The 23,308-nt window shown below is 53.1% G+C and overlaps 12 protein-coding genes across 12 annotated transcripts; 6 read left to right on the top strand and 6 right to left on the bottom strand.

Moving 5' to 3' along the window:
- Positions 1–88: 88 nt before the first annotated feature.
- Positions 89–935, bottom strand: J4E90_009411 (uncharacterized protein; the record flags this gene model as incomplete). The annotated part of the gene is made up of 2 exons (XM_051438930.1): positions 89–554; positions 769–935. 2 exons carry the CDS (start codon positions 933–935, stop codon positions 89–91), a joined length of 633 nt encoding a protein of 210 aa, XP_051287007.1.
- Positions 936–2,363: 1,428 nt separating this feature from the next.
- MDE1 (Methylthioribulose-1-phosphate dehydratase) lies at positions 2,364–2,907 on the bottom strand (the record flags this gene model as incomplete). Its single annotated transcript, XM_051438929.1, has 2 exons — positions 2,364–2,810; positions 2,860–2,907. The coding sequence occupies 2 exons, from the start codon at positions 2,905–2,907 to the stop codon at positions 2,364–2,366; spliced, it is 495 nt and encodes a 164-aa protein (XP_051287006.1).
- A 604-nt stretch (positions 2,908–3,511) lies between these two features.
- Positions 3,512–4,041, bottom strand: J4E90_009409 (uncharacterized protein; the record flags this gene model as incomplete). Its single annotated transcript, XM_051438928.1, has 3 exons — positions 3,512–3,670; positions 3,720–3,946; positions 4,005–4,041. 3 exons carry the CDS (start codon positions 4,039–4,041, stop codon positions 3,512–3,514), a joined length of 423 nt encoding a protein of 140 aa, XP_051287005.1.
- An 879-nt stretch (positions 4,042–4,920) lies between these two features.
- Positions 4,921–6,024, bottom strand: J4E90_009408 (uncharacterized protein; the record flags this gene model as incomplete). Its single annotated transcript, XM_051438927.1, has 3 exons — positions 4,921–5,321; positions 5,370–5,638; positions 5,687–6,024. The coding sequence occupies 3 exons, from the start codon at positions 6,022–6,024 to the stop codon at positions 4,921–4,923; spliced, it is 1,008 nt and encodes a 335-aa protein (XP_051287004.1).
- Positions 6,025–7,090: 1,066 nt separating this feature from the next.
- Positions 7,091–9,599, top strand: J4E90_009407 (uncharacterized protein; the record flags this gene model as incomplete). The annotated part of the gene is made up of 4 exons (XM_051438926.1): positions 7,091–7,141; positions 7,189–8,490; positions 8,541–8,717; positions 9,435–9,599. The coding sequence occupies 4 exons, from the start codon at positions 7,091–7,093 to the stop codon at positions 9,597–9,599; spliced, it is 1,695 nt and encodes a 564-aa protein (XP_051287003.1).
- Positions 9,600–9,808: 209 nt separating this feature from the next.
- Positions 9,809–10,858, bottom strand: J4E90_009406 (uncharacterized protein; the record flags this gene model as incomplete). Its single annotated transcript, XM_051438925.1, has 2 exons — positions 9,809–10,668; positions 10,783–10,858. 2 exons carry the CDS (start codon positions 10,856–10,858, stop codon positions 9,809–9,811), a joined length of 936 nt encoding a protein of 311 aa, XP_051287002.1.
- Positions 10,859–11,343: 485 nt separating this feature from the next.
- On the top strand, positions 11,344–12,561 carry J4E90_009405 (uncharacterized protein; the record flags this gene model as incomplete). The annotated part of the gene is made up of 4 exons (XM_051438924.1): positions 11,344–11,670; positions 11,762–11,956; positions 12,004–12,423; positions 12,475–12,561. The coding sequence occupies 4 exons, from the start codon at positions 11,344–11,346 to the stop codon at positions 12,559–12,561; spliced, it is 1,029 nt and encodes a 342-aa protein (XP_051287001.1).
- Positions 12,562–13,357: 796 nt separating this feature from the next.
- J4E90_009404 (uncharacterized protein) lies at positions 13,358–16,691 on the top strand (the record flags this gene model as incomplete). The annotated part of the gene is made up of 2 exons (XM_051438923.1): positions 13,358–15,658; positions 15,711–16,691. The coding sequence occupies 2 exons, from the start codon at positions 13,358–13,360 to the stop codon at positions 16,689–16,691; spliced, it is 3,282 nt and encodes a 1,093-aa protein (XP_051287000.1).
- Positions 16,692–17,071: 380 nt separating this feature from the next.
- On the bottom strand, positions 17,072–19,725 carry J4E90_009403 (uncharacterized protein; the record flags this gene model as incomplete). The annotated part of the gene is made up of 4 exons (XM_051438922.1): positions 17,072–18,175; positions 18,272–18,629; positions 18,679–19,275; positions 19,403–19,725. The coding sequence occupies 4 exons, from the start codon at positions 19,723–19,725 to the stop codon at positions 17,072–17,074; spliced, it is 2,382 nt and encodes a 793-aa protein (XP_051286999.1).
- Positions 19,726–20,192: 467 nt separating this feature from the next.
- Positions 20,193–20,471, top strand: J4E90_009402 (uncharacterized protein; the record flags this gene model as incomplete). Its single annotated transcript, XM_051438921.1, has 2 exons — positions 20,193–20,289; positions 20,338–20,471. The coding sequence occupies 2 exons, from the start codon at positions 20,193–20,195 to the stop codon at positions 20,469–20,471; spliced, it is 231 nt and encodes a 76-aa protein (XP_051286998.1).
- A 589-nt stretch (positions 20,472–21,060) lies between these two features.
- J4E90_009401 (uncharacterized protein) lies at positions 21,061–21,780 on the top strand (the record flags this gene model as incomplete). Its single annotated transcript, XM_051438920.1, has 1 exon — positions 21,061–21,780. One exon carries the CDS (start codon positions 21,061–21,063, stop codon positions 21,778–21,780), a length of 720 nt encoding a protein of 239 aa, XP_051286997.1.
- Positions 21,781–22,641: 861 nt separating this feature from the next.
- Positions 22,642–23,253, top strand: J4E90_009400 (uncharacterized protein; the record flags this gene model as incomplete). The annotated part of the gene is given in 2 exon segments (XM_051438919.1): positions 22,642–22,647; positions 22,666–23,253. 2 exon segments carry the CDS (start codon positions 22,642–22,644, stop codon positions 23,251–23,253), a joined length of 594 nt encoding a protein of 197 aa, XP_051286996.1.
- Positions 23,254–23,308: the final 55 nt, after the last annotated feature.

Here is a 23,308-nt window from a genome sequence, read left to right as displayed (position 1 = left end):
TCATAGTCTACCTAGGTATTGAAATGTGCGAGGCAAGCGCACCTCACCGAACGCAACCAAAGCGATTGACCTGTCTCCCTAACCAGTGCTATGACCACGGCAGAGGTTCCAATGTGTATGGCGACACAAATATAACCTCGATATCACCTGCCTGGCCTTTTGCAACTGCAGCTTCCGCTTCTTTCACACGATTAAACTCCTTCTTGGTGCTCCATAGGCCCCTGAGCTCTCCCATATACAGTTTCTTCAACCCCTTGCATCTGCCTAGGCTCCTAAGCACCATCTCCAGAGCGTCGCTTCCACTCTTAAACGCGTTCCAACTTATATCAACCATAACCATCGTCATGGCTTCGAGCTGAGCATGTTTGCGTGAAGCAACAAAGCGATCGAGTTCAAAGACGTTGTTGAAGGAAAACAAGTTCTCGGAGTATACTAGAGTAGCTGTTTCGGAGTAAATTTGACGACAGACGCGCGGTAGGGCGATGTTGGCACGTGTTGAACGGAAGACGTCGTTATCGCTGTTGAGGTAGCGCCATTCGCGGGTGCCTCCGTACCTATGGGTGTACGAAGTCAGTGCATGTCTCACATCAGTCCGCAGAGCGATATCTCTTACCAATGGTGTATAAACCGGCCGCTTCCCAAAGCACACCTGAAGATCTTGTTTCGAAGTTCAGCGGGAAGGCGGAGAAGGGGAGACTGTTGCGTGTTGGACTTGACGCTTTGGATGATATCAACTGTATATAGATCTTCCGCTTCTGAATGACTCACATGGGGACGAGGTCTTTGGGTGTCTTCCGCAAGGAGACGAGACCGCCGCGAGTACGATAGACGCGCTTGGAAGATTTCGTGGTCGGTTTGGCGGGACGCTTGCGCATGTTGTAGCGCGCTTCAGGGACGGATTGAGTGGCCTCCGCTGGGAGCGTAGACTTGTCCATGGTGGTGGCAGTTCCAAGTAGAGACACAGAATGGATATATCGAGGTCAAGTCAAAAGGGGCCGAGCTGAAGTACCAAGGGGGGCTTCTTGAGTATGTCAGCTGATGTCTTTAGTAGAGTGGACCATTCATCGTGCAGTAAGGCAGCCATAGCTGCAGAAGCATGTGTCAGTGCATCGTAGTGAATAGTCGCCGCACTTGACACTGTGTGTGCTCGTTCAAGCCCCCAGTCGCTCCAACTCTCATTCAAAGATTGAAGTCTTTCCTACCAGACTTTCTCCACTACCTGAAACAATTCCCTGAACATACACCGAGCCGTTCGGTCACAAACCCAACTAAAGTAACTTCAATCGAACGATAAGTACCACAGGCGCAAGACTACTCATGGTTTCTCAGACCCACAAGAAGTGTGATCAAGCAAGCGCCTCAAGTAAGAAGACGCCAGTCGAAGAGCCAAAAGAGAATGACTTATTGGACCTTTCACAAACGCCAGACCATCTTGTGACGATGTAAGTGAAGACCTCAACGATCCTCATGTCTCTCTAACAGTATCCAGTGCCCAAGACAACAGTGTGAACTCTCCTCTCCTGCGACTACCATCCGAACTCCGCACAAAGATATGGCACTGCGCACTGGGCGGTATAACCGTGTATCCCAACCTCAAACGATTGAGATATCGCAAATACGGCTCCACATCGACGGGTCTCTTCAAAAGCAATCTAGGGCAGCTTAGCCTCCCTCGCACCTGCCGACAAATCTACTCCGAGGCCGCTCTAGTCTTCTACCACGAGAATACTTTTGCTTTCCACGATTACAAAGCCTTCAAGCGTTTTCGAGATCGAATCCGAGATGCCCACTTCGCGATGATACGATCCATTTCCGTGAGGACCATCGACGCTCTTCTGGTGTTTAAAAAAGCACTCATGGAGGCTGACAGGTCTCAAGCCTCCTATCAATACTCCAACAATCTTAAGGAAGAGTTTCTAAACTACTACGATCCTATGGAACAGGATCTGCGATGGATCATACGACTGGTAATTCCTGGTCTACTGTCAACATTTCCCAATCTACATAAAATCGTGATTGCGTGTTCTTGTCATGCGAATGGGATTCGGGGGAAATGCAGTTTTGATACTCGAGTTTCGTGGCCGCCGTTTCATAGAGAGGGAGTCGAAATTGCGTTCCGTGAGTAGGGGCGACTCGGGACAGACTGTGGGGGCAGGACTCGATGGCTTCATGCGGAAACATTAAAGAGATCACTGTACACGCTTGGTTGATGAGGAAAATCGAGAGCGAAACGATTAGGGAGGTTATGGCGGCTCAAGATTAGCTCAAAAAGCTTTCCCTCCAATGCACACACTCTTCTCTTGGCTGCTCATGTGTACCCCACCTGTGTACGCAACGCATTACGCCTAAGTTTTGCTGTCTCTTCACTTCGTCCACGGTAGCCCTAGCTTCTTCATCTCCACCGCCAACTGCAGGATATAATCAATACTCTCGCACTGCGTCTTCGCCTTGTGTACGTTGTCGCCCCACACGTAGATGCCGTGTCTCTTGACAAGAATCGCGTACGAATCGGGGTATTTCTCCATCGCCTCCTCTAAGCTCTCCCTCAGATCCTCTTCGTGCGCAGTATTCTCGATGATGGGTATACGCAAACGGTCATAATAACCTAGGTTACCCTGCTTCCCTCTTCCTTTCGGTATGCCCTTGATCTGTTCAATCTCTTCGATCTCAAAGCACGCGTCTTTTCCGAAATCGCGCTCGACGAGGAGGGTTACGAGGACGGCCCATTGCGAGTGTGTGTGGATGCAGCAGCCGGCGCCGCGTTCGAAGGCTGCGAGGAAGAGAGGCGTGCACGCTGAGGGTTTAAGGACCTAAATGCTCCTTAGCTATCTTCCCATGGTCCAACATCGCGCGATATACCTGTGGTCTCCTCAAGTACTCCTTGCTGTTGAAGTCCATAACAAACATATCGGTGGGCTTCATGAGCTCTTTCTGTACGCCGCTGGGCGCAATGTATATCTTGTCTTCATGGCGTATGCTCGTTCCTCCGCCAGTGCCTGTCACCTGGCGGAATCTCCGTGTTAGCCATCACTCGATCTTGTCTTCATCCGCGTCCCCCTGACGCCTGGAGATCATCGTACCCAGCCCAAGCTATAAAACTTCGCGCAGAGCGTGCAGATGTGGTTCGCGGGGTGACTTGGGTCATCGGAGTGCACGAGGGCCTCGGCGTCATGTTCGCTGGAACTCATTGTGATGTTGCGCAAAGGTGTTGTTGGGGTGTGAAGTTTGGTGGATTTTCTGGAGCCCAATGACGCGACTTGCGATCGCGACTACCCCACGTGGTCCGCGCTAGTGTTCATCCCACCATCATAGTCAGGCACGATGCAGACATCAATCCAGGTAGGTCATACAAAACTTAAAGACATGGTTGAGAGAGTGTCTGTGTCTATTAATTACCAAAGGGAAAACGAGGCTGTCTCATAGTCGAGATTATAGCCTGAGGTATCATCGATGTCCAACGCTCATACCACTACCAGTCCTCCAGGAAAGTCGCTTGACTTGGGTATCATATCTAGTTCGTAGTCGTGTTCTGTGCCAAAGGAGATGGCTCATGTTCCTTCTTCTTGTCCAAATGAAGTACTTCCTTGACCTTGTCGCCCAATCCCTTGCGGTCGGGTGACTGGCTGTGGCCGCCATGCTTTTCTTTGTATACGTTTCCGGCTCCACCTCGCTACAATTATGTCAGTTGAGGCTGCTATTACTCATATAACATGACGTACGCCGGTGTGAAACTCGTCTTGCGGGTTGCGCTGGTTGATCTCAGGTACCATGTCTACTGAGCGACGACCTTCGTCAGACTGCGGCCCAACGCGAGGCGACTTTCCGATGTTGCCAGCTCCCCCACGGCCAGTGGAGAAATCTCCATCGAGAGAGTCGCCTTGAACGCCCTCGCGAACCATGCCTCCATCAGTGTAGACGTTGGTGTCGGGGCCAATGTTGCCGGCGCCTGCGTCAGCGATCAGCTTTTCCTGTTGTTGCATGTTGAAGTATCATGCAGGGCATACCTCCGCGGCCAGTTGAGTGAATTGGGGTAGTAGTCATTCTGATGGTTCAGCTTTCGCAACGATCTTGAAAACAAGTGTTGTCTTGTTGAGATGACAAAGAATTGGTGTCAAGGATGTAGGATATGCTAGGGTGGTCGAACGGCAGGGCGAAGCGCGTTTTCAGGCTCTTATATTCACCCATCCAGTCTTACAAACAGGCCATCTCAGAGTGACGCAATGACGCAATCGCATCTCCAGGTGCTCTAATCGATTGGGGACGCGGGATGGAAGTAGTTTCCGAGTTGGAAACAGGCGCCAGCAGGCTCATGGCTGCTAGTCGTCCAACTAAGACGACGAGCCAAGGAAAGATGCGAGCATGAGGTACAAATTTCGATGGTTTTGACTCTTCTCATCGTCCCGTGGGTGTGGTTTATGCGATGGCGTGAGGTGATCTTCAATGTTCGCGCGATAAGGCCGGGTGGATTGATTCGCTCAGCGACTGACTAAGCAGGCTGTATCCCACTGCTCGACCTGGTGATTGCATTCTCACATGTCATCGCCGACATGGACACGGCTTGCTCGGAGGTCGGTGGAAGCTTTGGCGAGAGATGCGCTGCACGAGGATTGCTGGGATCTGTAGTCTTGGAGCTCTTGCCACCCCTAACGCAGGGGCAGGCGACGTGTGGTTCATCAGACTACGTCGGTACACAGATCTAGCATAGAACAAACATAAACCGCCTTTTGGCTTGTTACCCTGCACGTCAAGTTTTGATGGCACCATGACGATTTCACATAATCGAATGCTGATTTTGATTTGTGCATGCCTTTTGGGAGAATATTGAATTACGATTATGCGGTACGAAGCGCTCTAACAATGTTGTTTATATAAAGATAGAGAATCAACAAAGGGGTATCATTATATCGAACATCTGATACTTCAAGATCTAAGGCCTTGCTCATCACTCGGCCTGGTTTGACCTTCCTCCGCGTTTCTGGCTTGCACTTTGTCTTGGTCTGCATGCTTGGCTGGATCAAAGACATAGATTGGGAACTCAAGGAAGATGGTTCTCTTTAGAATGACGGGCAGCTTGGCGTAAAGCTGTGGCGGGAAAGGGATGAGAATGCTCGTTCGGTGGAGGTATTGCTCGTACTCGGGCCATCGGTTGCCTTTCTCGTATCTCTTCTTTGCGCCAGGTCGTTCCTGTAGCGTAAGGCCGGATACGAACATGAGTAGCAGAGTCAGGAAGAATGGACCGAGAATAGACGCGTACAGAGCGTCATATGCACCGCCCGAGACGTAGTTGTTTGCAGCCGGGGATATAGCGATCGTGAATATACCTGTCATAATCAGTTTTGGTCCAAAGAAACTCAATGAGCAACACCTACCGAACTGGATGAGCATCTCACCGAAGTAATTCGGGTGGCGCGTCCAGGCAAAGAACCCGACATTGCAGACGGCGCCGTCGCTACCGTGAGCAGTACGGAACCTGTACTTTTGGACGTCGGAAACACTTTCCATGATGAAACCAATTGACCACAGAATGATGCCAGCGATATCACAGCCTGTTCCAAAGTCTGGCTGATTGAATCGAGTGACTTTTGGAGAGTTCAGAATAGTGACCGGCATGGATACAGTCCAAACCCAGAACATTTGACTGTAACCCATCAGTAATGACACCCAGCTTACGTCTGTAGCTACTCACAACACCCAGAATCCGAGGAACGACCAGAACTTGTCCCTCTTATCGTCGAAACGATCATCCTTGCCAGTCTTGAGAATCCTGAAAAGAAGAAAGCCGCTCAGTCTTGCCGCCCACAGCATGATAAATAGCGATACCACAATGTTGCGCGCATCGCCGCGGTTCTCACTGCATGAGAGCGTGATGATCGCAAGAAGGATGAAGTTGGTGCCGCCAGCAAAATCGGTAAGTTTGTCGAACTTGAACGAAAAGGCTATCGCAAAGCCGATCAGCTGGTATGCAACAGTAACGAGGAAGGTGATGGCAAGATAATAATCATCGAGGACGTGTATGGCGGCCATGATGACCGCTGGACGGTGCTGTTATTGTGTGCGCGGACCTTGACAGCAGAGTTGCGCCTACATATACAGAAGCCTAGAGCTTACAGCTACGTCGCTACGTACGGAAGCCGAACGTTCCACGCTGCGCTGGCAAAATTTGGCCGACTCCGACGAGCGAGAATCGTATTCTTTGCGATGGAAGTTGGCCCCAGGGGCTGGCAAGCGTCAGGCCCAGCGTAATGACGCACGTCATCGGTCGCCAAGCCACGATTACTAGGCACGACTTTCTCCCGCGATCACCAGCTACGCACATGCTTCACAGCACAACGCGACTTTGCAGCTTCGCGATTGATAAGCCTTTTCTATCGCACGGCACTTGGGCGGAAATAGATCGGTAATGGAAGATCGATTTCGTTCATGCACGAGCGGAAGGAAGAAAACGCCATGTTCCACAGAGTGAAACGCCTCCGGTGTGAACCCCATCGCCTCGCGCACATCGCGTGTCAGACTACACCACCATAGCGGCTGGCCAGACGATCGTGAAGCTTGACTACCACCAAAATCGCTTTTCGCGGGCCTGTCGATCATGGATCGCACGTTACTGGCCTGGAACAAACCCTGATAACTAGGCTGACCCGACAATGCCATCACCGGCTGCACTACTGCGCGCTGGGACTCCATTTGAGGAACACCGTTCCGACCCTTGAGACGCACCTGAACACTGTTCGAGTAGCCGCGAAGGCTCGAAACCAGCACCACACGGTTAGAAACATGCTGAGCGGGGCTGACATGTCGGACCCGTTAAGTAGGATAGTTTTCGCCTCAGTCATGAACCTTTGAACGGTTTGGCATGCTCTCGCACTATCGGAAGCTTACATTCGTTTGCATCCGGACTATCTGTTTCCATTGTGTGTCCACACGTTTCCGTTCCATCTTCAACTCTTCGGTCTTTCTGCTGTGCAGGTACTGAGAGGTTCTGCATGTCTGTGACATCGCCTTCGATTCTACTCCAGCTGGACTGTTGATGTACTAATTACTAATTTTCTTTTCCATCGTTTCCGGTTCTCACTTCATCAAGAATTCCACAATGACTAGAACTCGATCGTCCTGGGTACCAGCCCTGCTGCTCATGAGTGCAGTACGTATGTCATTTGCTTGTAGAGACTCTTCACTGACTGCGTATAGACGGTCACTCAGGCAGTACTTGATCTTCACAATACTCACATACGAACCGAAGTCTCGGGCAGACGTATCGACAATTTGGTATCGGGACTCGACTGGCAACGACGGGATACAGAGGCACTCAACGTACCTGCTGCCGAGCAAGCCAGCGCACTGGACAATGGAAACATTGCCGCCAGGCTTGCACAGAACGGCCTCGACGCAAACGCCTTGTTGAATGGGCTCGCGCAAGGCCAAGGACAAGGCCAAAGGAGTGGCAACGGAGATATTAACACGAATGATGTCGGTGGAGACCTCGCAAACCAGATTGCCGGTGGGGGCTCCACGAGCGTTGACGACATCCTCATTGGGCTTAATGGGCAAAAGCAGAGTCCATCGACAAACCAGACCAGCAACCCGCAGCCGCAGGGCCAGAGTGGTGCGCAAGGAACGACACAGGGTGCCAACCAAGGAGCAGCAGGTGGCATCAAGTCGAGCGACATTGCTGGAGATCTTGCAAACCAGCTGGCCCCCAAACCCGGTTCTAGTCAGAGTGGCAGCGCCGATATTGCTGGAGATCTAGCGAATCAACTCGCACCAAATGGACAAGGCCAACTACCATCCCAGTCTGGAGCACCACAAAATGGGAGTAACTTTCAAACTATTCAGATAGTTCAGACTATCGTCACTCAACCCAATGGCCAGGAGATTGCAGCAACGCTTGTCGAAGCACCGCCGCAGGGAGCAGCCGAAACGACACCTCCCGCTGGAGAAGCGCCGGCAGCAGCATCGCCATCAGCCCCAGCTGAAGCAACGTCAGCATCGTCACCAGCGGCCGGAGAAGCCACTGCCATATCGTCATCAACCGCCGTAAAAGCACCAGCTGAAGCATCTGCTTCATCACCGGCAGAGGCAGAGGCACCAACTACGTTGTCTTCAGCTAAAGGGGAAGCACCTGCAGAAGCAGCACCGGCATCGTCACCAGCCAAGGGAGAAGCATCAGCTTCGTCATCAGCTGCCGAAGAAGCCTCAGCTACATCGTCGAAGGCTGCGGCCGAGGCACCAGAGGCAGCCACTGCATCAGCATCGTCTGCCGCTGTCGAGAAGCCGACAGAGGCGTCCGCTTCCTCCAAGGCGGTAAAGACAGTCTTCCCCGCTGGAAAGTCAGCTCTGCCAAAAGTGACCCCTATTCCCTGGACGAATGCGCCTTCCCAGATGGGAGGTATGGCTGCTGGAAACTCAAGCAGCATGGGTGCTAAGGGGGCCGCTATGCCCGCTGCTGAGCCTATGCAGACAGCCAGTCTAGCGGAAAGCAAGAACTCTACTGTACGTTGTTGAGTTATGTTCCATTCTGTACATCGCTAACGCTACCCCAGGGTTCGGCAGCCGCCATGGCACCTGCAGCTGCTGTGACTGTATCGGCCGGATCAGAGCCCGCAGCTGGCGCTCAAGGTGCTTCAAATTCCACTTCCGCCAGTACTGCAGCGATCGACTCGGCCAAGCTTACGGCCGGAGGTCTTGCTGCAACGACAACAACTGCAGTAGGCATGGCAGTCACAGTCAAAGCCGATGGAAACAGTACTGCTGGAGTTGCCAGCGCTTCTGGTGGAGGTGGAGCAGCAGCCGCGATTACGGTTGTCGCCGGCTCAGGATCTGGAACGAACGGTACTGCATCCTCGGGTGGTGCAGCAGCCGCGGTCACTGTTGTCGCAGGCGGAGGAAGCAATGGGACCGCCGCCGGCCTCGCGGGAGCTACAACTACCACAAAAGCTGCGGCTGCAGTCACCGTCGTCGCAGGATCTGGTGGTGCAGCCGCTGCTACAGCAGCTTCTCAATGCAACTGCGCTTGCATGTGTCCGGCTGGATCTTTCCCCATGTCCGCACCACAGGCCCAGCCCTTCCAACTAGGATCCATGAGCAGCGCGCCAACAATGAGTCAAAGTACCATGCAGACTGTCGTGGGCAGTGCGGTAACTGTTGAGGCCGGGGGTTCACCACCCCCTGGAGCACAGCAGGCTGCTTCGACAAGCTCAAGCAGCACCGTAGCTATCGACTCGGCTACACTGACTCGGCCTGGCCTTGTCGCAGGAACCACGACCAGTGCGGCTGGAGCGGGTGTTACTATGATGGCTAGCGGATCTGCTTCTGCTTCTGCTTCTGCTTCTTCGGCGGCTGCAACATCATCATCTGCAAGTGTAACACCATCTGTCGAGGTATCGCTTGCACCAGCAGCTTCTTCCTCTCCTGCAAAAGCAACAACAAGCGCGCAGGCTCAGAGTCAAGTTGCAGCCGGCGCCCCTGCGCCAACGCCCGTTGAAGAGCCCCTACCTTTCGATATCAGCACTGTTGCGCTACAGAGTCGTGTCACGGTGAATCTCGGAAGGAGGTTGGTGAAGCCGACGCCGGAGGTTCAGGCAGCGATGTGGTGGTGGTAGATGTCTCATATTTGGCAATATCCAGATGTCTATGCTTTGTTAGTTTCTATGTTATATAGTTGATCGTAGCAGTTGAGCATTGAGTGTTCCTGCGAGGTAGTAATGTTGAGAGAATACAAAGGTGTGGGTATGATCTTTGTTGTGCATTGCTGCTCGTGTCTATGGGTATCATCTGCCGTCTATCTAGATAGAGTCAAAATACTCCTTCCTTAGGATTCTGTCACTTCTCCACCCCCCTCCTGTACTTTTGCCTTTTTGTTCTTGGCTTGCTGGCGCTTCGAGATTGGCTTTTCTGCCTTGGTCTCGTGCAGGGGAGTGCCCTCCAAACTCTCGCCTGGTCGCTTGCCGTTCTGGTTCTTGTTTGCTTTCCCCTTCGGATCTTGCTTGTCCTTGCCCTTAGCCGCAGAGCTTTGCGCTGGCTTCTCTCCACCATAGACAATATCTATGATGCCCTTAAAGCTCTGGCGCTTCAATCGTGCATACTCGACTACACTCCTAGGCTCCTTTGTCAGACCGTCTTTGCCTCTCTCTGTGCCGAGTCCCCAGACGGAAGCCAGGTTGATGACATCGCTTGGTGCGCGTATGCCTAGCACGCTCTTCGCTTCCGAACTAAATATGAGGCCCCGACCACGGGTCACGCGTATGAGCTGTGTCGCATTGCTAATCAGGTTGCGCTTTGCGGCGGGATCGCTCGACATGATACCCTGGCTGTAGCATATTTCGATCTTAATACCACGGGATATAGCTGTCCCCAGCGTAGGGAACTTGAAGTGGGACTCGAATCGCCGGGTCAGGTCGAGTGAAATTATGTCTACGTCCAGACTCTGACATGCCTGCTGGAGGGTGCGGTCGTCTGTAGGTCGCGCGGCTACGAGGTCATATTGCTGCTGGAGCTGTGGTATGCGGAAGTTGGAGGCCGAATCGGTAAGAAAGATGTTGCATCGTCGTAGGATGCGCATGCGTGAAGGAACCGGGAAGGGAAGTTTTGTGGGTACAGGCGAACTCTGGTTGAGCAGCGCATTAGCGATTGAAAAGAGGAACGTGAAAGGGTCGCAGTTTCCTCGACGTACTATATCAGTCGGCAGTTTTCCCGAATATGTGTGCGTGAGAGCAACGACGTCGTATCCTACTGCACCGCGTCAGTCCACCGCCGGCGCATTCAACTACAACTCGAAGAACTCACATTCGTCGAGGAAAGCTACTGTGCGCTGCAGCTCGCGCGTCGCGTCCGTCCAGGGAACGTTCAGGTCGTGAAACATGGCTGCACTAGCTAGAATGACTACTGCAGAGGTTGAAGGGGAAGTGCGGCAGCGCAAGCTAAATAATTGTAAGTGAGATAGAAGGGATCGTCATCAGCACCTGGGCCCGCCTGCCGGAAAAGCTTGGCCCTTGCCTGGTACTAGTCTAACGCCCACAAGCCATCCTCCACCACCAACACGAGCAGCCAGAGCTCACCACCGCCAACACCCAGGCACCCCCGCCCAACCACGAGGCCCATCGCGACTGCCGTGACGGCCCTCTGTCGCGCCTTCCTCCATACCCGCTCCTTGCGCTCGCTGTCCTTGGTGCGCTTGCAGGCCTTGCCCTCTTCTCCCAGGGTCCCGACCTCCTCCGCTTCTTCACCCCACCATACGACCCCTCGCTCGATACAACAGCCCCTTGGCGCAGAGATCTCAGTACAGACCTCGAAGAACGCGCAAAGTGGAATTCCACAGATCTCCCGGAGAACTGCTTTGTTGTCCGAATGGCGTTGAACAATAGTAGCGGGGCTACAAGCCTCGCTCGCGTCTACGCCGATGTCAACGCGAACATGCCTCGGTCGTACTGGGACTACGACTCGGTGAACATCTCCTGGGGCGTGCTCGAGAACTACGAGGTCGTCCGCAAGATTGGCCGCGGAAAGTACTCGGAGGTCTTTGAGGGCATCAACGTGGTTAACTACCAGAAATGCGTCATCAAGGTCCTCAAGCCTGTCAAGAAGAAGAAGATAAAGCGTGAGATCAAGATCCTGCAGAATCTGTCGGGTGGCCCCAACATCGTCTCGCTGTTGGACGTGGTGCGCGACAACCAGGTTAGTGACGGCTCCGACTGGATTGGCGACTGGGTACTGAGGCCCAACCGCTGCCGCGTGCTTGAGAATAAAGCTGACCAGCGATCAACAGAGCAAAACACCCTCGCTGATATTCGAATATGTCAACAATACTGACTTCCGGAGTCTGTACCCCAAGTTCCAGGACTACGACGTGCGATACTACATCTTCGAGCTGCTCAAGGCCCTCGACTACTGCCACAGCAAAGGCATCATGCACCGTGATGTCAAGCCTCATAACGTTATGATCGATCATGAGAAGCGGAAGGTGCGCACATCCTATCAGAGCAGAGGAGCACAGCTAACGAGTACTAGTTGCGCCTAATCGACTGGGGTCTAGCGGAGTTCTACCATGCAGGAACCGAATACAACGTCCGTGTCGCGTCACGTTACTTCAAGGGCCCCGAGCTACTAGTCGATTTCCAAGAGTACGACTACTCGCTTGATATGTGGTCGCTGGGTGCCATGTTCGCCTCAATGATCTTCAGGCGGGAACCATTCTTCCACGGCAACAGCAACTCTGACCAGCTCGTCAAGATTGCCAAGGTGCTTGGAACGGAGGACCTGTTCGACTATCTCGACAAGTACGACATTGAGCTAGACGCCCAGTACGACGACATACTTAGTCGGTATCCCAAGAAGCCGTGGCACTCGTTCATCAATGCCGAGAACCAGCGCTTTGTCAGCAACGATGCGATTGACTTCCTCGACAAACTGCTGCGATACGATCACCAGGTACGTTCTGTCATATGTAACGATGCGGTGTCAAAGACTAACATGTATCAGGACCGACTGACTGCCCAAGAGGCCATGCAACATCCTTACTTTGCGCCCGTCCGACAGGCCGCGCAGCAAAACAGCACCGCGGCATGATTGAGATACCCATTCACGTAATTAGACTTTATGTAATAGCATAAAAGTTACAGCAACGAAATACTCGGTCTCCCATCTATCCGTTCCAAGTTTTTTTGGCTTGAGACACAACCGAGGTGCCGGCGTACAAGCACAAGGCGCACATCACGGAGCGGCAGTGCATAGGGCAAGGTGCTAGGTATCGTTCTTGTATAAGCGATGGGGAGCGCAATGGTACATCGCAGGCGCATGGGAGCAAACAAAGCTCAACAAGTACTCGGCTCAATGCATATTGGGGTGTTGGTGGACGCTCATTCTTGCTAGAAGTGTTTTATGCTCACGGTAGTCAATGACGAATCTTTTTGTGACACACTTATCTCTGACTCGACTTGTGCACCTCACCTGGTGTTTTGCTTTTCATCGCATATGAATCATCGTCGGGCATTCCCGATGTGAGATCGGAGAGCTCCTATCGTCTGGCAATGACTGTGTCCCGTCATGACTGTGTTGTATGCAGTCATGGAGCGACGAGCATGGCTCAATGGTTCGTCGTCGTAGGCGGGGTCCGTCCGAGCTCGAGGATGTGGGGTGACGCAGGCCGGACTTGGACGACTCACACCCAGGCACTTTTTTGTTAATGTTGCCCCGCACCGCGCCCACTACACTGCGCGCCGCCTGCAGACGAAACCTCGATTCTCAAAATCTTGCCAGACGCCCATTGCAATTGAGACGGCCAATCCGCAGCCTATCGCGAACCTACACGCCGCTTCACGCTGAGCGCGTGCTCACCCACAAACACCACTACTCGACCGCAACCATGGCGCTCAACGCGTCCTCCCACAACTCGACCGGCGAGAAGACGACGCCAAACACTGCGCCGCCGCCCGAGCTCAGCTCAGACGTCAAGAAAGACATCCTTGGCGCTGCCGAGAACGAGGCTACCGGCCAACATGCGCCCGGCCGTGAGAACGACAAGGGCGTAGAGAAGAAGGAGAAGTCCGCCAAGGAACTAGAGAAGGAGCGCAAGAAGGCGGAGAAGGATGCAAAGTTCAAGGCAAAGAAGGCAGCCGCTGCCGGTGCCTCCAAGGATGCCGCCGCTCCAGCCAAAGAGAAGAAGAAGAAGGGCAAGGAGGAGGAGCAACTACCAGAATACGTCGAAGAGACACCCAAGGGCGAGAAGAAGAGGCTGAGGCCACTAGACGACGCATACACAAAGGCATACATACCCAAGGTCGTCGAGTCGGCATGGGATGCATGGTGGGATTCCCAGGGCTTCTTCAAGCCCCAGTTCGCCGAGAATGGAGACGTCAAGGGGCCCGGTCACTTCGTCATTCCTATCCCGCCACCCAACGTTACCGGAAAGCTACACTGCGGTCACGCGCTCGCTACGAGTCTCCAGGATGTCCTCATACGGTGGCATAGGATGAGGGGCTACACCACCCTGTACCTGCCTGGTTGCGACCACGCTGGTATCGCTACACAGTCCGTTGTCGAGAAGATGCTCAAGCGGAGGGAGAACAAGACGAGATACGATCTTGGTCGCCAAAAGTTCCTTGAGCGGACTATGGAGTGGAAGGAGGAATACCATCAGCATCTCACCAACACCCTGCGCAGAATGGGTGGATCGTTCGATTGGACACGCGAGGCCTTCACCATGGATGAGAACTGCTCCAAGGCTGTTACGGAAACCTTCGTGCGCCTGCACGAAGATGGTTTGATCTACCGCAGTAACAGATTGGTAAACTGGTGTACGGCTCTCAACACAGCGCTTAGTACACTTGAGGTCGACAACAAGGATCTGGCTGGACCTACCAAGCTATCTGTGCCCGGGTACGAGAGGATGGTTGAGTTCGGTGTTCTTACTCACTTCAAGTACGCCATCGAAGGCACCGACCAGTTCATCGAGATCGCTACCACACGTCCCGAGACTATGCTCGGTGACTCCGGTATCGCTGTCCATCCTAAGGACGACCGTTACAAGGACCTCGTCGGAAAGAAAGCCCGTCACCCCTTCATCGACCGTCTCATGCCTATTGTCGCTGACGACTATGTCGACCCTGAGTTTGGTACCGGAGCTGTGAAGCTCACTCCAGCGCACGACCCCAACGATTTCAACCTTGGAAAGAAGCACGGTCTTGAGTTCATCAACATCTTGAACGACAACGGAACTATGAACAAGAACGCTGGTCAATTCGAAGGCGCCAAGCGCTTCGATGTCCGCTACACCGTTGTTGATGCGTTGAAGAAGGCCGACCTCTTTGTGAAGACGGAGCCTAACCCCATGAAGGTCCCGATCTGCTCAAGATCTGGCGACGTCATCGAGCCTATCATGAAGCCGCAATGGTGGATGAAGATGGACAGCCTAGCTAAGCCCGCTATCGAAGCCGTCGAGAAGGGCGACATCAAGATCAGGCCCGCCACCTCCGAGAAGGTCTACATGCACTGGATGAACAACATTCAAGATTGGTGCTTGTCTCGACAGCTGTGGTGGGGTCACCAGGTTCCCGCGTACTTTGTTGAAATCGAAGGTCAAGCGGGTGACCGAAGTGAAGATGAGCTCTGGATCACCGGCCGGACAGAAGAGGAGGCGCGGGCCAAGGCTGAGAAGAAGTTCCCGGGCAAGAAGTTCACGCTGTCACGGGACGAGGATGTCCTTGACACATGGTTCTCTTCCGGTCTGTGGCCATTCTCTACCCTCGGCTGGCCCAACCAGACCGCCGACCTGGAGAAGCTCTTCCCCACATCTGTTCTCGAGACCGGATGGGACATTCTTTTCTTCTGGGTTGCTAGGATGATCTTCCTCTCCTTGTACCTCACCGGCAAGGTCCCATTCAAGGAGGTCTACTGCCATTCGCTCATCCGTGATTCGGACGGAAGAAAGATGTCCAAGTCGCTGGGTAACGTTGTGGACCCTGTTGATATCATGGATGGTATCACTCTGCAGAAGCTACACGACCAGCTTCGCGCTGGTAACCTTGATCCCAAGGAGTTGACCAAGGCGGAGAAGTATCAGAAGACAGCCTTCCCTCAGGGTATCCCCGAGTGCGGTGCTGATGCGCTGCGCATGGCACTTGTTGGGTACACCACAGGAGGAGGTGACATCTCGTTCGATGTTAACGTAAGCGATTTCCATATACCGTTCTCAATGTTATATACTGACCAGTTGTTAGGTCATCCACGGATACCGAAGGTTCTGTAACAAGATCTACCAGGCCACAAAATACGTCATTGGACGTCTGGGAGACAACTTCACACCACGAGAGAAGGTCACAAAGGGAGGCTCAGAGTCACTACCTGAGCGATACATTCTGCATCAGCTCAATGTCGCTTCCAAGAAGATCAACGACCACTTGGAGGCACGCGAGTTCAGTCTGGCTACCCAGGCTGCCTACAAGTACTTCTACGTCTACCTCTGCGACACCTACATCGAGAACAGCAAGGCCATTTTCGACGAAGGCAGCGAAGAGCAGAAGGAAAGCGCGAAACAGACGCTCTACACCTCCATCGAGGGAGGACTGAACATGATCCACCCCTTCATGCCCTTCCTCACCGAAGAGCTATGGCAGCGTCTCCCCCGCCGTCAAGGCGACTCCACCCCCTCCATCACCATCGCGCCTTTCCCCCAGTACAAGCCAGAATTCGAAGACGAAACCGCAAACGCCGAATACGAGCTCCTCGTCGACAGCGCTAAGGGTCTCCGTTCCCTAACCGCCGAATACGCCATCAAGGAAGGCGCATCCACCTACATCAAGTCCCTGGACGACTCTACCCACGCCACCCTCTCAACCCCCACCTCCCTCCCCTCCATCCGCTCCCTCGCCGGCAAAACCGTCGCAGACATCAAAATCCTATCCCCCACCGACTCCATCCCCTCCGGCTGCGCCGTCTACACAATCGGCACCGCCGCGACCGCGTACCTTGACGTCAAGGGCCGCATTGAGCTCGACAAGGAGATTACCAAGGCTCAAGACCGCCTCGTCAAAGCCAACGAGACGATTACGCGCCAGAAGAAGATTATGGATGATGAGTGGGAGCAGAAGGTTAGTGATGCGGTCAAGGAGCAGGAGAAGGAGAAGCTGAGGACTGCGGAGCTGGAGGCCAGGAATTGGGAGGCGAGTATTGAGCAGTTTCAGAAGATGAAGATTGAGTAGATGGCGTGTGTGTTTGTTAGAGGAGGATGATGTGATTTCGATGGAGATGTATTAGCATAGGAACGATCACTACGACGTAAAGTAAAAGTGCCAATGGATGAATGCAGATTCGTGTTTTGAACAAATTGGAAATGTTATACACTGGCTGCACTATGTCTTCGTGGAACCACGCAGAACCTCTCTGGGTTGGAGCCTTGGCTTTCCCACATCCTTTTCTCCCGTCTTACTGTGGTGTAAGCCTCCTTACTTCCTATCGTAACACAATCCTACGAATGAAATCGATAGGTATACACGTGAAGAAACGAACGCCTCGAATCCAAACCCATGGCATGTTCCTTCCTTCGTCTCCATCCCAGTTTCCTCTCTCCTCATCTCCCCATCTACGAAACAGCCTTAACTTCCAAAGCGCCATTAGCGCTCTCCTTAACCATCTGCGCATCCCCACCAGCCCCCGCACTACTCTCGTTCTTAACCATAGTAGGCATACTGACGCTCCTTCCATCGCCAAGTACCTCCGGTCTCCATCTAACCAACAACTTCTGCGCACTAGGTTTCGCCCGCTCATTCTCCGTCCACATCTCTGCCAGGATATCGACGACGATCTTGCGGACAGGAGGACGGAACATGTACAGGTAGTGGAGTGTGTTACACGCCAAGTCGATGCGCTCAGGGTCTTCGGCCATCTTCTTGAGACGTACGAGGATGCTGTAGTCGATGGCAGGGATCTCGGAGAGGAAGCGGATGATGATTTTGTCGGTGTGTTCGATGTAGGGCAGGATACCGTCGATGAGGCGGAGGGCGCAGCGATGGTAGTTCCCTGGTGGCTTCGGCGATGTGTGGTGGTTGGAGGAACCGTTTGTAGCGGTGTCTTCGGCGGACTCGGCGAGGACCATGTCGTTGTACCATTCTTCGTTGAGCCATGAGATGGCGACGTCGATGCGAGACTTCCAGTTGTACAGTATGTACTGATACAGGCCATCTCTTACCGCATCGCTGATGCGCATATTGCCCTTGGCGTTCTTAACGGCGTATTCATCTTTGATGCCTTCTTCCGGGTCGTCTAGGCCAGCGCTGGCTCGTGTAGCTAGCCGAGAGAGTATAGTGACCCAGGCGTCTCTGTTGTAATCGGTGGCCGCAAGTCGGTTGAAGCCGCCTTTAGCGACTTTGCTCTTCTGTGTCTCATCTACACTGCTCAGCATGCCGAAGGCTCGATGTACGGTCATGTCACCGTACTTCTGAACATCCTGTTCTGATAACGGAGGTGCCTCGGGCAGCTTGTAGGGTGCTAACGCGGTTGACGGTCCGCCTTGTGAGGAGAAGGGATTCGAGGGGATGCCATCGAGCTTGTTGATGAGTTGTTCAGCGTCTTCGGGCTCGAAGTCGGGCTCGTATTCTTCTTCGTCTTCTGCGGCGGCGGTCGGTGGGGGCTGTACAGGGCGACTTGGTGCGGTGTGTTTGAGTGTCTGATAACGAGCGCGGACGGCCTAGATGATGTTAGCACGGCTACGACTGACACCTCCAATAAAGCCTGAAACGTGTAGGCCAACGTGAGTCTGAATTGGACAGGGAACATCACATACGTTGATAGCTTGTTCAAGCTTCTGTGGGTTCACCGACTGCAGAACAGGCACGACTATCCTCAGCAATTGCTCGGGATCTCTGAAGTTTTGCACATCGAAGTTCGCAGTGCTGCCCTCAGCGTTCAGTGTGTATAGTTGTCGCCAGCTCACTTCACCAGGCGGTAGCGGCTGGACGGATGGCGTGCGACTTGGAGGCTCAGCAACCAGCCGTTGCCTCTTTGCTGGGTCAAGACCATCAGTAGGCTCAACCGGTGCAGGACGTTTACGGTTAGATTCATCGAACACTTCAACCCGTGTACGATGCATGCGTTCGAGGAACTGCTGTATCCGCCCGTTGATGGGGTTATCTGGGGAGTTTCTACGTTTGTGAGCATCAGCAGTACTATGATATAGCAAGGCAGACATACCTCTTTATGATGTTCACAAGCAGTGCCCTTGTTGTACGCTCAATCGACTTCATGATGACCTTGTTCTTGGGCGTCATGGGCGAATTGGCGAGCTTGAGAGGGTTGAAGTTGAAGACACTGTTCAAGATCTTATTTGCAACATTTGGGCGGCGGTGGATTAGCATGCCCAAGCTGTTGAGTGTGGCAGTCACAAGCAAGCCGTCACTAGTCTCTGTTAGAGGCATTCCAGCAGTCTGCAACTGTCTATCTAACCTGTGATCTCCGTGTATAATATCCAGCAACCTGTCCAACAGCCCGTGTCCTTCAGCCTCGAGGCTCGCGTAGGGTATGAGGGGGTGGTCGCGGGATACGAGGGAGAGGGAGATGTCGTTTGGGTCGGCGCGCTGCGAGGGATCAGATGGCTGTGTGTACATTGGGTAGAGTGTAGTATTTACCCTAGGGTCCGTAACGCCCGGCGTCTGTACCAGGACGACTTGCTGGAGGAACTTGACGCAACATATCCGCACACCGGGCGCAGCTGCATCCATTCGTCGCAAGATGTTGGACTTGATGCCGGCCATGAGTTGCCATTTTTGCGCATCGCTGGCGTCGGAGACACTGACACATGCAAGTATAAGAACGTGTTCGCGTAACTGCAATCATGGGCATCTGGCAAGGGGACCTCAAGATGCGCATGGCATATTTGACATGGGGACTTCTATCTGATGCCTGGGATGTCACTTACATGTGTTTGTAGACAAGCGGGTAAACGCTGGCAGCCGCCTGGATGGCGCTCTTGATGACGCTCTTGTCTTCAACATTGTCGAGGTAGGCCTTCAGGGTAGCAAGCACAGAGGGCGCGCTGTTCTGCTTGACGTCTTGAGGCCATGTTGGCGACGCAAAAGCCTCGGCCAGAAAGTCGGCACCCCATCGCTGTATCTCGATGCTCTGGTCTTCACTGTAGCCGATGATGGGGAGCACGCCCGGTATGATGGTAGGATAGTATCTACCGTCGCCTAACGCGAGCGACCGGGCGGACTCCATCTGCTGTATCGTTTGCGAACTCATGGCGATGGCTGATGGCGAGTGCACACGAGACGAGCTTTGTTTCTTCGAAAGGGTGAAGAGAAGTGACGCTGCCTCACGCGCGCACGGCAGTCAGACTAAGAACGCGACAAAGCCCGGTATCCGACGTCAAGGGCGCTCCCATTCCCAGCAAAGCTAATAATTAAAGAGGCGTAGAGAGCGTGAAGAAGGGAAGGGGGGTTGCGCGACGGGTGTTGTTGACTACAGCTGCGGGTGAGGTGAGTGACGCGGAGGGTTCGCGGCAGTGCCATGATGATCTACGCCTGGCCGCCAAGGCCGCCTAGCGTGGTGGAAGTTCACCACCGCGGCGAGACATTGGCGATTCCCCGCAAAGCAGTGAGAGTCTCAGCACGCCAACATGGGATAGTAAGTTGCATTGCGCATGTACATCGAGGGTGTATGTTAACCTCGACAGCAAACCCTTCCGCTCGACCTACTATGACGACCGCATGCGGGCATCGCCGGCCCTGCTGCGAACCCGCGCGCCGTACCTGATCAAAAACACCATCACTGGCTTCGCTATCTGCACCCTGGTCATTGGCATCTGTATGGCACATGCCTTCTCTGCCTAGAGCGATGACTGATATCTTATAGACACATACACCATCAATGCCATCTCACAGGATGAGTTCGAGGATGTCATCGTACCAGACAAGCCTCTAGACCGAGCCGCACAGCCACTGGGCACCACCCAAGCACTCCAGCAGGCAGTCGAAGCGCGCAAGTAGCGAAATACACGACTTTGTATATTGGTGTATAAGAATATGGGCATTGGGCTGGCGCTATAGGATCATTCAGGGAATACCACTTCTTAACCATCTGATCTTGTTCGACCCACAGAGTTGTCTTGAATTGGTTTGGTATTCTATCGCAGTCATTCGCGGCGATCAGGTCACTGGCCGTGTTTTGTGCCTTCCACATGCACTTGCCTCTCTCTACCTAATGCTCACGACTCATAGATTTATGGTTGCGTTCAATGGGTGCGCCTTGGCTCTGGATCCTTTCCATACCCTGGGCCGTCTCCCACGATCACTGCCGCCTGACCTTGGCGAACTCAAAGTTCGGTATACCGCGATGTGGATCTGGTTCAGCCAACAGTAGGTGCTCTATTACAACGCCAATTTACGTATGATGTATTCGCAGCCTACGAGCCTCATGGTTTCAGTCATCACTTAGTGCAGCGTGACCATCTGAAGGTGGCAGCGTAAAGAGCGGTAGCATCCATAAACTAGCTGTGTGCCTGGAAATTTCTTCTGTACAACTTTCCTCAGACACATATAAGACTTTCTCTGTCTATCTTACACCCCATCGCTAGCTATGGCTTCTCTTACCACCACCAACGCCGACCTTGCTCGGCTGAGCGCGAGCACCGACAGCAGCACTACCATCAACGAAGCCGATTTGAAGGTCTCCACCCGCGTCCAACGAAAAGACAAGCCGTCTGTTAGGCGCTGGTTCAGCTTCGTTCGTAAACTTGTCTCCTCCAACAACACACGAAAGCAGTCAGAGTGCTCGACATGCGGAAAGAAATCCGAGGAGTCTCTCGTTCAAACCTCCCCTCCCAGAGCATCATCCACCATCGCTATCGCTCCCTCCAGTGCTTACGAGGAGGACACCGAAAGCGCGACGAAGGTGGACCCAACTGCCTTCACGAGGCCTGTTGCGCGGTCCACACCCGTAACCGCACCCGCATCCCTTCGCCGCTCGGCTTCCGCCCCTGCTCTCGCAAGATTTTATTTCGAGGCAATCTCTGAAGAACCAACAGACTCGTCGACACATCCATCAGAAATCGTCGAAACCATCAAAGTCGTCGACTCCACGCCACCCAAGCCGGCAAAGGCCAAACGCAGTCACGGCCCCCGCAAGCCGATCATGATCACCCCCGACCTGATCAAGAAAATCGAAAGGGACAACAAGAAACGCCAGGGACCGCCTGTTCGAGTGGCTGAGGTGAAGAAGAATAGCAGGGGCGCTGTTGCCTCGGCGTCTGGTGCGAAGGGTGTTCGTGCCAACCCGATGAGGTGGTCGCAAGACTAAGGGAAGGACGAGGGTCATCGGGAAGGGTGGTATCAGGGCATTTACCCCATATGGGCTTAGGAAATGCGCATACTCAAAGTCATCGCGAAGGCGTGACGTAGGAATGTTTCCTGCATCTTGCATCACTGGCACACAGCAAGATCTGCGAAAAGCTTCACATTACCTCCTTATTCTATACAAACCTTAGAATCAATACGCGTCATCTTCGAACACATTGCACCTCACTCGCGATACCTATAATCACCATACACGCGCAGTAGTTTGAGACTCTGCTATATGCTAACAGTCACTTCAAATTCCTTCAAGTGTTAGGAACGAACTCGAGTTTTTTGAATTTTCCTGCCACACAGATAATACCCAATGCATTGTGCGCGACCTCTGCTGACTACAACGTTGATTTCCATGGTAGAACGCTTTGCAATACCACACCCGGGCGACTACCATGTCGCCCAACTCTTTCGTCGGCTCCACATCCCACATTTGTCAGCTCCAACCTATCCATTCAGCGCATCCCTATTGTATACTACTTGGACGACATACCTCTACTTTAGGCTGATGCAGACATTTCCGGTCACCATGTAGCCCCCAGACTGGTTCTCCGTTCTTTAAGAGTAATGAACCAGATAAATCATAGGCACAGTCATGGCTTTTCGAATAGAAAGCCCACATACCTTTTACATGATGACTCCCTCAACTCTAGCATTTCTATAAAGCCTATCCAACCCATCCAACAAACCTCCCATCATCCTCTTACATCTACCCACACAAACAACCACAAAAATGTCACCAAAGCAAGCACCCACATTGCCTTCATCCACCAACAAACCAATTCCAAGCCCACGCTCAAAATGCGCCTGGGAAATGAAAGTACGCCAAGTCCGTGAGAACTCTCCTGTCTCCCCCTCCCTCCTCTTCGCAACGCCAGTCCGCTCCTCCACCATGGCACCGAAGCGGAAACGTTTGTCAAGCGAAGATGAAGACATTGTAAAAAACGATGACAAAGACGAACAAGTCCATGAACAAAGACATGTTGCCAAAGTCGCAAAAAGGGAGGCGATACCAGACACCGCGTACGATGCCGATGACGAGGATGAGTACAACACTGAAGAGATATCTCTGCCGATCATAATACCCGATCCCTACTTCTGGTATAGGGATGCGATGGGGCTAAGCCAGTTCCAGGAATACTGGTATCCTGTAGTACCACCACAAGAAAAGCGAGAGAGCAAGGAAGAACTTTGGTATGACAAAGCCTCTCCTTTTCTTCAGAATTATTGGGATTCTGAGTATCGGTTTCTTGCTGAGAGGCAATGGAAGACGACTTATGCAATGCATAAGACGGGTGAAGAGGATGTGAAGATTAGTGTTGGAAGACGGAAGAAGTATAAGGCGGGAGAGGGCTGGGCAGTGGTAGAAAAGAACTTGAGTCTCGAAATTAAGGATAGAGGATTGCCGGATTTGGCAGAGGAATAGCATTGGAGTTGGGAGAATTTGTACGGCAGTGTTGTTGAGGATTTTGAATAGCTAT

Source organism: Alternaria incomplexa (genome assembly GCF_024043165.1).
Source record: "Alternaria incomplexa strain BMP 0042 chromosome Unknown scaffold_16, whole genome shotgun sequence".
Lineage (NCBI taxonomy): Eukaryota > Fungi > Ascomycota > Dothideomycetes > Pleosporales > Pleosporaceae > Alternaria > Alternaria incomplexa.
Note: the sequence above shows the minus strand (reverse complement) of the source record. Positions and strands in the feature narration are given on the sequence as shown.